This window comes from Onychostoma macrolepis, chromosome 23 (genome assembly GCF_012432095.1).
Source record: "Onychostoma macrolepis isolate SWU-2019 chromosome 23, ASM1243209v1, whole genome shotgun sequence".
Taxonomy (NCBI): Eukaryota; Metazoa; Chordata; class Actinopteri; order Cypriniformes; family Cyprinidae; genus Onychostoma; species Onychostoma macrolepis.
Window position 1 is genome coordinate 10,912,600 of NC_081177.1, and position 17,091 is coordinate 10,929,690.

The 17,091-nt window shown below is 36.7% G+C and overlaps 2 protein-coding genes across 2 annotated transcripts; both read right to left on the minus strand.

Annotated features, from left to right (window-relative positions):
* Positions 1-291: 291 nt before the first annotated feature.
* On the minus strand, positions 292-16,999 carry nemp1 (nuclear envelope integral membrane protein 1). The gene is made up of 10 exons (XM_058763060.1): positions 16,882-16,999; positions 5,055-5,283; positions 4,534-4,655; positions 4,225-4,444; positions 4,045-4,117; positions 3,722-3,815; positions 3,449-3,563; positions 1,574-1,799; positions 1,321-1,488; positions 292-962 (listed from the first exon to the last, which is right to left on the minus strand). Exons 1-10 carry the CDS (start codon positions 16,963-16,965, stop codon positions 746-748), a joined length of 1,548 nt encoding a protein of 515 aa, XP_058619043.1. The 5' UTR covers positions 16,966-16,999; the 3' UTR covers positions 292-745.
* On the minus strand, positions 5,548-10,466 carry si:dkey-126g1.9 (required for drug-induced death protein 1). The gene is made up of 2 exons (XM_058763067.1): positions 9,919-10,466; positions 5,548-6,774 (listed from the first exon to the last, which is right to left on the minus strand). The coding sequence occupies exons 1-2, from the start codon at positions 10,165-10,167 to the stop codon at positions 6,637-6,639; spliced, it is 387 nt and encodes a 128-aa protein (XP_058619050.1). The 5' UTR covers positions 10,168-10,466; the 3' UTR covers positions 5,548-6,636.
* Positions 17,000-17,091: the final 92 nt, after the last annotated feature.

The following is a 17,091-nucleotide window of genomic DNA, read 5'->3' on the forward strand; positions in this document are numbered from 1 at the left end:
AACAACGACAAGTACAGCTATAAAAATCATTTCATTAGTTATATTTGCGCCATCATATGTTACAACTAGGGTGGCAGTGATATCTACACTGTTTGACTTTTTAAAAAGTCTCATTCCGCTCGCCTCTTGTGAACAAAACATGTTAATTTCAAGTGCCCTTTATAAAATGTTAGATTTTATGCTGCCACCAAGTGGTCACTACAAGGACGTACGTAACAGTTTCTGAATTTGATGAGAGATTTGACCATATTTATTGGCATACAAAGTAAAGCCAAAACATTAAGACACACAGTATTTCTCTGTTTTTATTACTCATTCATAAAAAAAACAATCCTTTGACCCTATACAGACTTACAGCTCCAGACAATGGCCACAAAAAACTATAACGTATGTGCCTCTTCCGATCCACTATTTTAGTATTCTAAACTTAAAAACAAAACACATAAAATACAGTCCATGTAACAACACAGCGTTCACAGTTCCCTCCTCACACAGGAAGTCTCTGCATAATTTCAAACTCAAAGATTTAAGACAAATAAAAACTGATCATAAGAAAAATAAATCAAACAACTTTTGGCCTTTCTTATGAGCCATGAAAACAACTGGGCATTTTCACTGTTAATAGTCCATTATGAATGCATCAGAGACTGAAACCTCCAAAAGATACATACAGAAGAACAGTGAATGCTACACTTGAACAGATCTCAGATCTGCTTAAATTAAATACTTTCATATACTTCATCAGTCATTTCACCCGCATGTTGTTGAGTCGTGGAGATGCCACATCTAGCTTCACATCATCATCCGTCTCCCAGCCCTCCTCCTCTTCCTCCTCCTGATTTTCCTCATCAGTGGAGAACAGCTCATCCTCAAAGAACGACCCGCCCAGCCCGTACTCCTGTGTATGAACCGACACCTCATTGGACAGCAGATGTGGAGAACCCTCAATGAAGTCTGCAAACCTGAGTGCAAGACAGAGTACTGTTATTATTAGACGACAAAATCAAATCTGACTCATTACATTCTTTCTGTAGATTCATTTTTGGTCTTATTGAGCATGTTTCTTCAATATTCTGAAGCCAGAATTATACTAAAAGGTCTTTTAATTGATAAAATATGACAGAATGTATGTAGAATATTGTTTTCAGCAAAGTTTTGATCTTGTTGATAATTTTGTGTATCAAATACATGATACAGTAGGCTTTAAGTAAGCAACCTAAATTGCATAATTGGGCATTTTAGGTTTCTCTAAAGACATTCTCCATAAAAGGCATTATTTTATTAACACTATATATTTGTTTCTCAAATATCCTGTCATACCTCTTAGGAGACTGGAGCCTGGAGACAGTCTTCCAGGTGTTAAACTCAGGACTGCTGCAGTATTTCCTAAGCTCCTCCAGAGATTTCTGAGTCTCCACCTCTGACTCTCTCTGATACTCCTCTTCTGTCAGCAGTCGGCGTGGCTCGAGTTTCTTTGGCTTCAGCTTCCTTCAGAGCATTCATTCAGCAAGAAGACAATGACTACGTTGCTCAATAAGTACTTGAAAAGCATTTATTAAAATTGTATACTCACTGATAAAGCATGAAGACCTTGGTAAAAGGGTACTCCACGTTCTTGGAGCAGAATGCAGCTATCATGATGGCCAGAGCCACTTGCTGGACCTGAATTCCAGCGTACACCAGCAGAAGGCCAAAGATCTGAAGCGTCCAGGACAGGATGTTGATACTTCGCTTATCCACCAGGGGGCCATAGCGGTAACACACTGCAAAACTGAGGAACCCAACCACAATGGTATAACCTAAACATTTACAAAAGAAAGAACAATCAGCAACTGATATACTTTCAAGACTAGCATGAATACAAAAGAAAGTGTTTTTAAAATAGAACATGAAATCAAGTCGTATTGAGCAAAATAACTCAAATGTTAATAATATTCCAATAAAATAAAAATAATAGGTTGTTTGCACATGATGTCGAGGGGTGGGGCAAAATGCAGATGGAGGGCAGGAAGTGATTTTCTACACAGAGTGCACCATCAAATGCCTGTTTTACGTCATTTTATGGTTACTCAAATTGATCAAACCAAGGAACCACAAGGAGCTTTTATCATGTAACAAAAGTTGAAATTGACTGAAAAACGCAGGAAAAGTGGCTTGTAAACCTGCATCTGCGGTCGGGAGGAGTTAATTTAACTTAAATATGTAACCACTAACAAAAAACGCTGTTTACCTCCATTTTTTAATGCTTTTGTTTCTTTTCTGGAGTGATAGGATGTCTGTGCCCGGTTGCATAAAGCACCTTAAGTGTTACACGGAGCAAGCAGGTTCAATCCAAGCCTTCTAATAAGACGCGATTGGTCGCTTGATATGATAAACATTTTAATTTAGGCATTTATTCACATAAACATTGATCAAATTACATATGTAGCACATATCTCATATGGTCAACAGTAGCGCTAATGTGAGTGCACTGAACTTGCGCACACACCTGAGCTTCCAAATAAAATAAAAGAATATGAATCAAATCATATGGATTAAATTTATGTCCTTCAATGAATGGACAGAAATTATGAGAGAGAAAAAAAAAAAAAAAAAAAGAGTCAAAGATGAATGAAAGTCTTATTGTATTTGGAACAACATGAGGAAGAGTAAATTATGACAATATTCAAGTCCTTTTTTTTCCTTATCCATGTTATGCTGTTTTCTGTGAAAACTTGCCACTATCTGTATTAACGTGTACATAGCAACAATAAAATTTTACAACGGCAAAACATGGGTTGCTGGTTTCTTTTACCTAAGAGAAATGTTTAAGGGATTATATGCAACACCCTTAAGTCATTCCCATAGGTAAGGGGAAATCAAGCAAGAAGTGCAATACTTAAAGGAAAATTTAAGGTGCTTTATGCAACCGGCACTGGAGGACAAGTCATGTAGCGCCAATAGTTTCTTTGTGACCGCCTCAATAGCAGGCAAATATTTCAATTCAGTACAAAAATCTCTCTTCATGACATAAGGATCACGTCCAACACATGTTGTGATTTTTAGTTTTTTGTAATAGTGTTTAAACCAGTACAGTAAGGATTTTCCTCCACCTAGTCCATCCTGCTTTTCACTTCCTGCCCTCCATCTGCATTTTGCATGTCATCAAAATCACGTCACTGCAAACAAGCTATACAATAAAAACAAAGTGAGTTATAAAGTTTATTTAATAAACAAAAATCCTTAGCACACTTTTTACAAATTGATCAAATCCAGCGTATATAGCCTAAGTCTTATCCACATCCATTATTTCACACTGAATATTGTTTCACTAAGAAATGCCATACTTCAAAAATTAAATTAATTTTATGTTAGCCTTTATGCACAATATTAAATTGTATTTCTTCTTTAAACCTAACTACCTGACCCAGGGTTGAATTACACCACAATGTTTTGAAGGTTCTCTCACCGATAACCAGATGCCAGTGATCTTTAAGAATGATTTGGAGATTCCTAAACACCAGCTGGATGACGTAGAGAGAAAAAGACCATCCGCCCATCAGCAGCACATAGAATGGGCTTTTCTACAGGCCAAGGAAACAAACACATTGAAAATAAGACCATTTAATAAGATCTCATTGTTAATTGCTAAAAAAAAAGCCGAACAAAATCCTGAGGTTCTCAATGGTAGAGACTAGAGAGAAAGATGTTTAAAACAGATTAAAGAATGTCAGGAATCTACCTTGGGTAGAAAACGGCCAATGACGAAGATGAGGATGATGAGGGAGGCGATCATTCCAGTGCTCATGCCAGCAGAGTAGTAAAACACTTGACTTCTACAAGACAGATCAAGCAGAGAGTTACAAACACTACGTCAATCTAACAACCCAAATTGTGCCTCCATCCAAGAAAAGGAAGAGCAGAGTTGGCTAAAATATTTGATTAAAGGAATAGCTCACTCAAATAATCATTTGTAATCATTTTACTCACTAGGGTACGTGAATCTTCAGCAAATTTTCATTTTTGGGTGAACTATTCAATATAAACAGATATAGTGTCAATTACCTGCTCAGAGAATCTGCAAAAAAGAACAGCAACAGTCCAGCCAGAAAAACCAAAAACAAGTAGATGTCAAAATCTATAAGAGAAAAACCAATGTCAATCTCAAAATCAAATACAGCATTACCGGAATGGGTTTTCGGTTCCATTTGGATTTTCTTTCTTTTAAAAATGTTTTCAACTCACGTCGACTAGGTTGTACTGTATAGAGTGTACGGGAATCTGAAGGGTCCACTCTAAAACAGGTCTTGCTATTAAAGAGACTGACGCTCACGGTGGTCTCATTGGTCTGTTCACGAACAAAGTACTGCACGAGTTTCCAGATGCTGAAATGCTCAAGCTCCTGCAGGTCCTGCTCATCATTAACCACCGTCACTTTCAGCTTTGTAGTGCTCCACACTCTCACCTGTCGATCAAATAAGAGGAAGGCGGCGTCAATATTGATGCAAACATTACTTACGACATAAACAAAAGTCATAGTTAAAAGTCCTCTACCTGTATTCTAGTCCAGATTTCCCTCCATCCAGGAACGACAGAATTATTGTAGCAAAAATGTTGTGCGGCTTGTACTTTGATTTCTTGTCCATCTTTAACTTCTATAATGGAACGGGTGGCACCTGCATGAAGATGAAAATGACAAGAGTCATACTTTTTGTGAACACACACACACACACACACACACACACACACACACACACACACACACACACACACACACACACACACACACACACCATTAATGAAAAAAAAAAACATTTTATTTCTGAAGTGTTAAATATGTATGTTTTCCAATCAACAATCTACTGTCTCGGTTCTACTACAAAACAACCGGCTGAGACATAAAATACTGATTTTATTACATATCGTTATTTTCAAAAGATCGTTTTTTTTACAGCTTTAACAACATCAACTACACACTTAGTACGCTAACAACACTTAGCTTTCTTAATTGTCCTAAACCATTTAAAAGCAATATATATCAAAACATAATATATTAAACCATAACTATTGCTTACCTGACGTTTGAGACAAATGAAATAAAAACAACACAGCAGTCAAGATAACTTTCAATCTGACGGTTTCGATTCCAAAGCCACTTTCGGATTTCATTAATCCCGCCATGATGTCTTCTCGCGTTTCTTCGATGGTCGGAGTGACGTTACCGACGAGACTTGAGTGCTGAACAGCGTCTCCTGCTGCACTGGAGGAAACAGCGCATCCGTCTGCTGCTACTGTTGTTTGTCTCTACAGCAAAGTCAAAAAGGATCTTATAAAACACTGGATTTGTTCTCATTTGTTAAACCACTGTTTCTATTCACATTGGTATATATGTTAAAATGTTTTTGATGTGATATTTTACACTTATAATCTATAAGGCAATCTATAACACATATAATATATAGTTCTTAATAATTTACATTTGGTAAATATGCATAAAAAATAGCACTTTGCAAATACAATTTCTTGCTTTAATAATAAAAAACACAAAAAAAACAAACCAAAAAACAGTCCCACTCAGATTTTTCATTTATTAAAGTTATTCATCACAATTACTTGTGATTCATTTTAAACAGGTGTTACAAGCAGACACTCAGCTTCATTAACCCTATTAAACAAGTCATGTTTAAGTCAAGTCAAGTCAAACAACACAGCCATTTCTCCGCCCTGTGCCAGACTGTCTTTTCCTGTTATGGTTTCTCATAATCCCATCCTTTGTCTTTAAGGCTCTTGCCTCAATTACCATTTGAAAACACTTACTTCCCTCTCTAAGAGCATTCAGCTTCCTTATGTCAAGCAAATCCTATCTTTTGTCCATGAAATGGACTAAATCAAATAAAACATTTCAGAGGGCATTCAAGTCACTTTACAGAGCATAAACATACCTATCTCTTCCACTTAAGGGTCTACATCACTTTCACCTTTGTCATCATTGCATCTATGCAGCATGAATTCATATCACTGACCATATCACTTGCAAGTTGCTGAACACTCTCAGAAATAAAGGTACAAAAGCTGTCACTGGGGCTGTACCTTTTCAAAAGGCACATGTTTGTACCTAAAGGGTCCATTTTGGTACCTTAAAGGTACACATTAGTACTTAAAGTGTACATATTTGAACCTAATAGGTACAAAAGTGTACTTTTTGAAAAGGTACCGCCCCAGTGACAGCTTTTGTACCTTCATTTCTGAGAGTGAAGAGTGAAAGAGAAAAATTGCAGGCTATGAATAAAATAATTACAGTATCAACACTACTGTCAGTAGCCTAGTTCTATAATACAAAAATATTTCATTTCAGTACAGAAATTCATATGAATTTTTTCAATCAAAGCAAAATACTGTATATACAGATATATCTGAAAGTAAAAAGAGATACATGTCTTTCTTATAGCTTTAAATCACTAATGCAAGATAATGCAAGATTCCACTTTAACACAAATTCAAAGAGAAGATATTTACAACAATTGAACAATTTACAGCATGACAGGTAAAGCTGCCAATGGCAGATGTATTGTCTATTTTTTAATTAGCATCTGGACATGCAGCATTAAATGCTCCATAAAGATACAAATGAAGTACGAATGCTGGTCACAGATTGTCTCAACCCCAGGCTCCTCCCGGATGGTAATCTGGGACAACTGAAGCAGCAGCGGAAAGAGGGGTGGAGTATCCTACAGTGAAGTTCTGCAGACCCAACATCAGACATTTCCAACTGTAGCGAAGAGCCTTTCCTACGTTCTGTAAAACAAACAGAATGTTAAAAATTAAACACATACTGAATATATAACAAATGTATCGCCCTAAAGGATTTGTTGAAATTTGCTGAAAACCCTCAGGCCATGCAAAATGTAGCTGATAATTGTTTCTTCATCGGAACAGATTAGGAGAAATTTAGCATTACATCACTTGCACACCAATGGATCCTCTGCAGTGAATGGGTGCCGTCAGAATGAGCATCTGTAAGAAACAAATCTAGCAAGACATTTTAACTGTCACTTCTGGCCAAAACGTTCCTAAAACGGTCACTTCATTCGGTGAAAAAGACCATCCCCTGTTGTCCTCTCACATCAAAATCCACAGACATATTTGGTTAGAGCAGTTTTGGACCGTTTTTGCTTGTCCTTGATTTGTGCATAATTCTCTCTTGATTCAGATGAGATGATTTTTTTCACTGGAGAAAGCAATATTTTGGATAGCAGCCTTGAGTCATGTGGATTACCGTAATGTTTTCAACAGCTGTTTGGACTCTCATTCTGACGGCACCCATTCACTGCAAAGATCCATGCTAATGCTAAATTTATCCAAATCTGTTCCAAAGAAGAAACAAACTCTTCTACATCTTAAATGGTCTTAGGCTGAGTAAATTTGAGCAAATTTTTATTTTTGGGTGAACTATTAGTAGCTTTGCTTTTCTTTTATTACAGAAATGCATTTTACATGACATCCAAAATTTTATATTAATAATAAATTAAATAATCAAATTAAATGGAATTAATAGAGAAAGTATTGCATGACAAAATGCTTGTTACATGAAAAGATCTGTTCCCCTTTTACTTATTTTTATTACTATACTCTCAACTCTTACTATTGGATAGCACTGTTGGGTTGTGTCCTGGGGGTTTGGGGTAGGAACAATGTCTTGTCCCCTGTTTGTTTGCTGCTTGTTTTTAATTTCCCAGTTTAATTCAGGTTGGTTAATACTTTATTTAATTGTTTAATTCTTTATTATTTACAGTTATGTTTTGGTTTTAAATAAATAACTTAAAAGTGTTTAGGCATTTGGTATATCTGAGCAGCAAATCAAAATCATTTAAACAATTGGACTGCAATGCAATACAGTTCCTTTGAAAAAAAAAAACTATTTTTGGACTGAGGCAACGCAGATTCATTCACATATCCAGGAGGTTTAGCCTGTGCCAGCAGCAATGTTACAGAATTAAGACTTTGAGTGGTTTAAATACCTAAAGGATTTCCAAGTAGACAATTTAGCTGGATTAAACGCTAGGCTTTATCATTTTACACTGTAAACAGTTTATTGGCTTTACGTTAGTGACTGTCTCTCTGTGACAACAGGTCAGAAACAGGATGCAATGCTTTATCCTGCGAGAGGAAGTTTCTGCTGCTTGACAATGGAACACTGCATGTGATCTGAATGACCCTCGCCCTCCCAAAATAATAGAAATAAATCTCTGACTACGTAGGCCTAGTTATATTTCAGGTCAACTAGAAAAGGTCTCCATATGGCCAAAAACACATGAACAAAATTCACTGAATGTATGTAATCTACATTCAATACATATGCTTTGCAAACATAAAAAGCTGGTTTTATGTGATGATTTAAAATGTTTTGAGTCTCAAACATAAATTTGCATTTAAAAAAAAAAGGAAAATCTGTACTATTGTGGCCAAAGCGGGCCAGCAACATAAAATCCTTATTTTTGAGCCCTCTATTTTACTTAGCATTATTGAAAATCTTACCATTAGCACCAAACTTGATCAAGTTACTTGTGAATGCTTTGGAAAAAACAGTGATGCTATAGATATGAATTGGATTACAGTGAGATGCGTTTACTAAAGATACTCCATTTACTCACAGTCTCAACCGTTTTAATCGGCTAAGTCTGATAAGGAAACAGTCTAAGACGCCAGACAGGTTACCTGTTGATCTTTGACCCAGTCAGCAAATTCACTGAAAAAGTCATGTGCTTGTTCAGAAAATAACCATTTATATGGTTGTCAAAATTTCCTGGTTATTGCAAAAACATTTTGTTTTTGAAAGCATCTTTTCATTACAGACGTAATTCATTACAAACACATGACAGATTTCTGTTGTTTAATGTCACCCTTTCACTCATAAACAGGACACTACTATTCTGAAACTCAATGGTAAGGTTTGTAAGATTTTATATCAGGAAAACACCATTTTGACAAATCTGAAGAATTATTCTATATCCTCAAATTTGTGCAGCAGAAAATCAACAACACCTGCAAATAAAATTAATCAGAACTGAATATTTGATATCTGAGCCACAAGAATTACAAACCACAAAAATTACAAATTTACCAATAGTTACAATAGTCACTGTCGGAATGTAAACTATACTAGCCAATAATAAGTAAGCCTACTAGTAATGAACAGGTAGGCCTGCTTGGGATTGTCTGTATCCCAATAGTAAAACAGTGAATACCAATGGAAAGTTACTAGTGAAAATGAAAGAAAAAAAAAATAAAAAAAATAAATCACTGCTAGATAATATATTTGTATTTTATTTAGCTATAGTAGCAATAATAACATAAAAATACATACAAGTTAGTCTACATGAATAAAAGTTAGTTTAACAAAGGCCTCTAGGCTATTTTATTATTTTGGGGCAGGCAAAAAAAAAAACAAACAAAAAAAAACTACAGTACATTACTGTTTAGAAGTTCAGGGTCAGTAAGATTAATAATTTTATTCATCAGGCACTCATTAAACTGATGAAAATAAATGTAGTTGTTATAAACTAGATCAGTTTCTACAAAAAGACAACTATTTTTAACATTGATAATAAGAAATGTTGAGCACCAAATCAGCATATTGGAATGTTTTCTGAAAATTCAGCTTTGCAATCACAGGAATAAATTACATTTTAATTATATTCAAATAGAAAACTTCAATTTTAAGTTATAATAATACTTCAAAATATTATTGGTTTTACTGTGCTTCTATCAAATAAATGCAGCATTGGTGAGCATAATAGACTTGTTTTAAAAACATTTAAAAAATCTTACAGAGCCTTTTGAAAGGTTAGTGTAGCCTACATAAAAATCAGTTACATAAAGATAAAAAAAAAAACAGCATTCGTGAAATATTTAGTCCACAATGTATACTACTCATCTTACCTTTCTGTATTTTTTATACTTTTCTTTCTTTTTAGCTTTCTTTTCCTCCTTTAGTTTGTGTTGGCTGTCGTCTTCCACTAAAGGCTCGTATGGAGATGTCTCTGGCAGTAAAGTGAAGCGCAGCTCTCTGGGCCTCTTCTCCGCCGGCGGATCGAGGATCTGCTCCGGTGCGCCGGGATCGACCTGCCGCCTGTATCTGCCGGCCTCAAAGAGGCCAAGCCGCGGGACACAGAGAGACTTGGGCTTCATGGTCTTCACCAGGAGCGTGTTGCTCGTGCACTCTGATCAAGCTCTCAGGACTGCATACGCACATCCTCTTGGAGCAGCTTCGCAGTGTTTGTGTTTGGCTGGACTCCAGCTCTGATTGGTCTCCTACATCGCCAGGTTCACAGCAGGTGGGCGTCTGAGAGACTGCAGTGCAAACTCTCGTTGACAGTCCGGGGTCAGTGAAGTATAAATCTAATTTAATTACATTTTCATTCTGTTGAATTCACTATTGAACTAATTCATAGGCCTGCTACAGAGCACTGTTAAAGTTAACCTAATATAGCCTATTGTGTGTGTGGGGGGTGGAAATCATTGATTAAATCAATCGATTGATTTAGATTAGAGCATGCTGGCACTTTCTACAAAATAGGGACTGAAATTCTTAAAAAAAAAAAAAAAAGCGGTCAGTGAAGGAAATAATTTAGGAATTGTAGACCATCAACTTCAGAGGGTCATACTAAATTTTAAATGAGCTTATATTTTGGTCTAAAAACAGTTTAAAACCCTGATTTGTTTGACAAAAAAAAAAGATTAAAAACAAACATACAATAAATAGGCTAAATAATAAATAAATAAATGTAAATTTAGCATATGACTGCAAAATTATAGCCTCCCAGTTCAGTGAGCCCATAGCCCATTTCCCTTTCTTAAAATAATAATAGAATAAAATAATTGATTAGTAGAAACAGTATTTTCTTAAAGGTCAGGGGACACTAAAGTACCATATTTGTTGAATGTGTACTTTTTAAAAATAATTTAATCTGTTATTATAGCCTATTTTTTAAATCATTAACACAAGCAAAATGTTATTTTCCTACAAATAACATAAAACGTCACAGCAAAGTTTTAAACAAATTAAATTATGACTGAAATGCCGCATGCGTCTGTTTTTGCAAACGTTTTGTTGGAAACATTTTGAAAGAACAGACCAACATGTGGTGCGAAAGCCTGACCCAGCGTGGACCCGCCCCTTTGTGACCACGTGACCATTGACTGACAGGAGCGAAATCACTGAAGCGAAAGTAGTGTGAGCGAGACATTTGGACATTATACTAGGCTTGTTCGTAAGTACACATTTAGTTTCTTAAATAACTAGGATAAAAGGTTTTGGACTTGACCTAAAATCATGATATGAATAGGTGAATTGAACTTTAACGTTTAAAATGTATATTTCGATTTTACAGTCGATAATGGTCATTACATTGACTGTTAACTGAATGCTTTTTAATTACTAATACTTTATTATTTTCATTTTCGATTTTTAGTAGTGTTTCTAATCTACTGGATGTTCCGTTTTAAACGTTCTCATTAGTCTCTGGTGGCATAATTAGGCTATCTGTATTTTACTCAGTCCAGATACCATATCATCAGCATCACTGTGGTACAAAAGTGAATGAAATAGACTAATAGATTAAATTTATCAGGCTTGATATTAGAAGGCAAACGTTATTTAATTGGATACACCCACTTTAGACTGACAATGACAACAAAGGTGGCAATAAAAATGTCAAATTCTTTAACTGGGTGTGTTAGTTACAAACTATGTGTTTACTGTTGTCGTCATTTTTAGCTTCAATTACAAATAAAATTACACAATGGCATATTTCAAAGCAAAACTCAAAAGTGTAGTTCATGATTTGACAAGCTGTTTTGTTACGGTTATTCTATGAGTAGTTCAAGATAGATGTATGATGCAAGTACTGGTGATGATTTTTTGGCATGTGATGTTCTCAGAATCACATGGCATTAAGTGTACATGGATATACAGTCATGTTTATGTGCACACACACACATATATATATATATATAAAATATGCTGAAGAAGAATTAGCTAACAATCACAGCACTTATCACAGCCTCAGCCACAATTTCAGTAACCTGTTTAGTGGCATGTGGTCACTCATAAAATGGTGTACACAATTTAACCACAGAAAAGTGTTTCAAACAAAAACCCACATGAATGTACGAAACTGGTTAACTTCTCCAACTTAACTTAGTGGTTCCTCATTCTTTTGCTGTGTTTTGTAAATTGCAACATTGATGTTGAAATTACACACCATTTATAGATTAAGAGAAAGTCCTCCACATGCCAGTATACTTTAGGTCATACATTCTTTTGAACATACTTGGATACTTAGATTTGATAAGAATCTCTTACTGAAAGTTCAAGTAGATTATTAATAAGTATTACATATTGCACCTGTAACATTCTGTGTTTTTTCTTATCTATTCCTTGTCTCTTTTGTTCACACTTTGAAATTTCACGTTTCTAGTCCATGTCATGTGTTTGTTCAGTAATCACTCCTTCACTGTGTCTTGTTTAATCATCGGTTCTTGTGTATTTATAGTTCCTAGGTTTTCCTGTCCTTTATCATTTATTTTATAACATTCTCTGAATTATCTTGTTTTCATTTTTGGTCCATTTTCCTAGAAAAAAAAAAAAAAAAAAAAAGCTGTTGAAACCTTGGACATTAAGTTTAACTGAAAAAAAATTGTGGATAGGTCAACTGCATTTTAATGAATCTGCGAGATTTAAGCACTCCATGGTGAGAAAAATGTGGTAATACAGGTGCATCTCAATAAATTAGAATGTCGTGGAAAAGTTCATTTATTTCAGTAATTCAACTCAAATTGTGAAACTCGTGTATTAAATAAATTCAATGCACACAGACTGAAGTAGTTTAAGTCTTTGGTTCTTTTAATTGTGATGATTTTGGCTCACATTTAACAAAAACCCACCAATTCACTATCTCAACAAATTAGAATATGGTGACATGCCAATCAGCTAATCAACTCAAAACACCTGCAAAGGTTTCCTGAGCCTTCAAAATGGTCTCTCAGTTTGGTTCACTAGGCTACACAATCATGGGGAAGACTGCTGATCTGACAGTTGTCCAGAAGACAATCATTGACACCCTTCACAAGGAGGGTAAGCCACAAACATTCATTGCCAAAGAAGCTGGCTGTTCACAGAGTGCTGTATCCAAGCATGTTAACAGAAAGTTGAGTGGAAGGAAAAAGTGTGGAAGAAAAAGATGCACAACCAACCGAGAGAACCGCAGCCTTATGAGGATTGTCAAGCAAAATCAATTCAAGAATTTGGGTGATCTTCAAAAGGAATGGACTGAGGCTGGGGTCAAGGCATCAAGAGCCACCACACACAGACGTGTCAAGGAATTTGGCTACAGTTGTCGTATTCCTCTTGTTAAGGCACTCATGAACCACAGACAGCGTCAGAGGCGTCTTACCTGGGCTAAGGAGAAGAAGAACTGGACTGTTGCCCAGTGGTCCAAAGTCCTCTTTTGGAAACCAAGGTCCTAGAGTCTGGAGGAAGGGTGGAGAAGCTCATAGCCCAAGTTGCTTGAAGTCCAGTGTTAAGTTTCCACAGTCTGTGATGATTTGGGGTGCAATGTCATCTGCTGGTGTTGGTCCATTGTGTTTTTTGAAAACCAAGTCACTGCACCCATTTACCAAGAAATTTTGGAGCACTTCATGCTTCCTTCTGCTGACCAGCTTTTTAAAGATGCTGATTTCATTTTCCAGCAGGATTTGGCACCTGCCCACACTGCCAAAAGCACCAAAAGTTGGTTAAATGACCATGGTGTTGGTGTGCTTGACTGGCCAGAAAACTCACCAGACCTGAACCCCAGAGAGAATCTATGGGGTATTGTCAAGAGGAAAATGAGAAACAAGAGACCAAAAAATGCAGATGAGCTGAAGGCCACAGTCAAAGAAACCTGGGCTTCCATACCACCTCAGCAGTGCCACAAACTGATCGCCTCCATGCCACGCCGAATTGAGGCAGTAATTAAAGCGAAAGGAGCCCCTACCAAGTATTGAGTACATATACAGTAAATCAACATAATTTCCAGAAGGCCAACAATAAAAAAAAAATGTCTTATGAAGTATTCTAATTTGTTGAGAGAGTGAATTAGTGGGTTTTTGTTAAATGTGAGCCAAAATCATCACAATTAAAAGAACCAAAGACTTAAACTACTTCAGTCTGTGTGCATTGAATTTATTTAATACACAAATTTCATAATTTGAGTTGAATTACTGAAATAAATGAACTTTTCCACGACATTCTAATTTACTGAGATGCACCTGTATGTCTTTTCCATCATTTATATGAGATAATTGAGTGAGCAAATGTATTTCTAAACATTTTTGTTTCTCATTCAAGGACAGTCTCACAAAATCATCACAGCTATGCTTCTTTAAAAAGTGCTAATTCTATGCTGGATCCAATTGATTTGAAAAGAGAACCTCTTTTTTCAGTACAAAGGCATGTAACATCTGCTTAGTCATATTGAAAATTTGAAAGTAAAACATAATTTAAAAGGACTTTTCATGTTCACATGCTGCATGCAATGCATAAATATAGCCTACCTATATTTTTTTTCTGAAGGTTTGGTAAGCAGAGAAAGCTGAATGATGTGTCAAACAAAAGCCAGGCATCAATGACTGAACCAATTTCTTTCAGTTCTGAAGACTTTGCCACTGAGCAACAGTAAGATATTTATACAAACTGTGTCCCTTTATGTCGCGTAATTTACACTTCCTATTCCTCTGATGGCAAAGCTTAATTTTAAGTATCCATTGCTTCAGTCTTCAGTGTCAGTTTTTACTCTCTTTACTGATCCATTTAAAGCATCCTTTCAGAATAAAGTTATTAATTTATCTGACCCTAAATTTTTGGACAGCAGTGTATTCTGCATCAGAGTCCAGTCATAGACTTTCATTGTCGATGTATTTTCACAGGTCTCACAAGAACAATATTCCTGAATTAACAGTCCATTCAAATTCAGCCATGAAGTGCCAACAAGAATATAAATCAAGACTGAAAGCCAAATTTCAGTGCATTCACAATGACATGTCCAAACAATCGCATCCCATGTTCCTGAACGACATCTTCACAGAGCTGTACATCACTGAAGGGGAAAGTGAGAATGTCAACAAAGAACATGAGGTGAGGCAGATTGAGATGGCGTTGCGGAGAAAAACCACAGTGGACATTCCAGTCAAATGCAATGACATTTTTAAACACTCGTCTGAAGAAAACAGACCCATCAAGTGTGTGCTGACTAAGGGTGTTGCAGGCATTGGGAAAACAGTTTCAGTGCAGAAATTCATACTGGATTGGGCTGAGGGCAGCGCTAATCAGGATATAAAGTTTGTGTATCCACTTCCATTCCGAGAGCTGAACCTGATGAAAGGAAAACAATTCAGCTTGACTGAGCTTCTCCAACACTTCAAAATGGAAACAGGCTCGGGAGATAATCACGAAAACCAAAAGGTTCTCTTTATCTTTGACGGTCTGGATGAATGCCGCTTTCCTTTGGATTTTCAGAATAACGGAAAGTTGAGTAACCCAACTCTTCCAGCTTCTATTGACGTTTTGCTAACCAATCTCATCAGTAACATTCTGCTTCCTGACGCCCTCATTTGGATAACATCTCGACCAGCAGCAGTCAGTCAGATCCCTCTTGAGTATATCAACCTGGTGACTGAAGTTCGAGGGTTTAATGACCCACAAAAGGAGGAATACCTCAACAAGAGAATCAATGATCAACACCTCTCTGGTCGTATCATCACGCACTTAAAGTCGTCAAGAAGTCTGTACATCATGTGTCATATACCAGTCTTCTGTTGGCTCTCTGTTACGGTGTTAGAGAGAATGTTCAACACAGCAGAAGATGAAGAAATCCCCAAGACTCTTACTCAAATGTACACACACTTCCTTCTTATCCAAACCCATGCAAAACATATAAGATACACCAAAGAGCACAACCCAGGCCCGGAGGATGAAGATATGATTTTAAAGCTAGGTCAGCTAGCCTTCCAACAACTAAGAAATGGCAATCTGATATTCTATGAGGAAGACCTGATGGCCTGTGGGATTGACGTGAAGGAGGCAGTGGTGTACTCAGGAGTTTGCTCACAGATCTTCAGAGAGGAGTCTGCATTAACCAAGAACAAAGTCTACTGCTTCATCCATCTGAGCATTCAGGAGTTTTTGGCAGCTATGTATATGTATTACATGTTTAAGGTCCACCACAGAAATGTTCTTGATCATGAAGAGCATCAAGAGCTTACCGAGACCACCTTGTTTGAATTGCATAAGAGTGCCATTGATGAGGCCCTGCAGAGCGAGAATGGGCACCTGGACCTTTTTCTCCGCTTCCTTCTGGGACTTTCCTTGGAGTCCAGTCAGAGGCTTTTACAAGGCTTGCTTTCTCAGTCTGGTAGCAGAGCCTGTCAGAGCATTGTGGAAACCGTTGAATATATCAAGAAAATGATAGAGGAGACGTCCGTACCAGAAAAGTCCATAAATCTCTTCTACTGTCTCAATGAACTCAATGATCTCTCTTTGGTTAAGGAGGTCCAGCGGTTCCTAAACTCAGGGTATTTTTCTAAACTTTCCCCTGCACAGTGGTCTGCTTTGGTTTTTGTGTTACTGACATCAGAGGAGAAGCTGGATGTGTTTGACCTGAAGAAGTATATCAGATCGGATGAAGGCCTCACCAGATTGTTGCCAGTGGTCAAAGCTTCAGAAACTGCACTGTGAGTTTTTGTTTTGATGTTTTTTATGTTTCAAAAGTAGTTGGTCATATGTGGTCATAGGTCACATGTGTGTGTTTGGTTCTTATTTATTACGTCTACATTGTATTCCAGACTGGATAATTGTGCACTTACTATGAGATGCTGTAGAGCTCTTGCCTCCACTGTTGGCTCCAGCTCTTCTAATGTACGAGTGCTAGATCTGTGCAATAACTCCATTGGAGACAAAGGACTGGAGCTTCTGACAGCCGGACTGGAAAACACACAGTGTAATTTAGAGGAACTGAGGTAAAGTTCTTAGTCACTGTCTTGTCTGTTCATTCATTTGAAATAGAAATCTTATTA

Bases quoted from the DNA above. Each gene is read 5' to 3' on its own strand.
- si:dkey-126g1.9 (XM_058763067.1), bottom strand. From the start codon at position 10,167: ATGAAGCCCAAGTCTCTCTGTGTCCCGCGGCTTGGCCTCTTTGAGGCC. The intron at 6,775-9,918 runs GTAAGATGAGTA...TTTGTTTTACAG, and splicing joins AGTATAAAAAATACAGAAAG to AACGTAGGAAAGGCTCTTCG.
- nemp1 (XM_058763060.1), bottom strand. From the start codon at position 16,965: ATGGAGTTATTGCACAGATCTAGCACTCGTACATTAGAAGAGCTGGAG. The intron at 5,284-16,881 runs GTAAGTGCACAA...ACTTTGCTGTAG, and splicing joins GAGCTCTACAGCATCTCATA to AGACAAACAACAGTAGCAGC. The intron at 4,118-4,224 runs GTGAGTTGAAAA...TTTCTCTTATAG, and splicing joins TACAGTACAACCTAGTCGAC to ATTTTGACATCTACTTGTTT.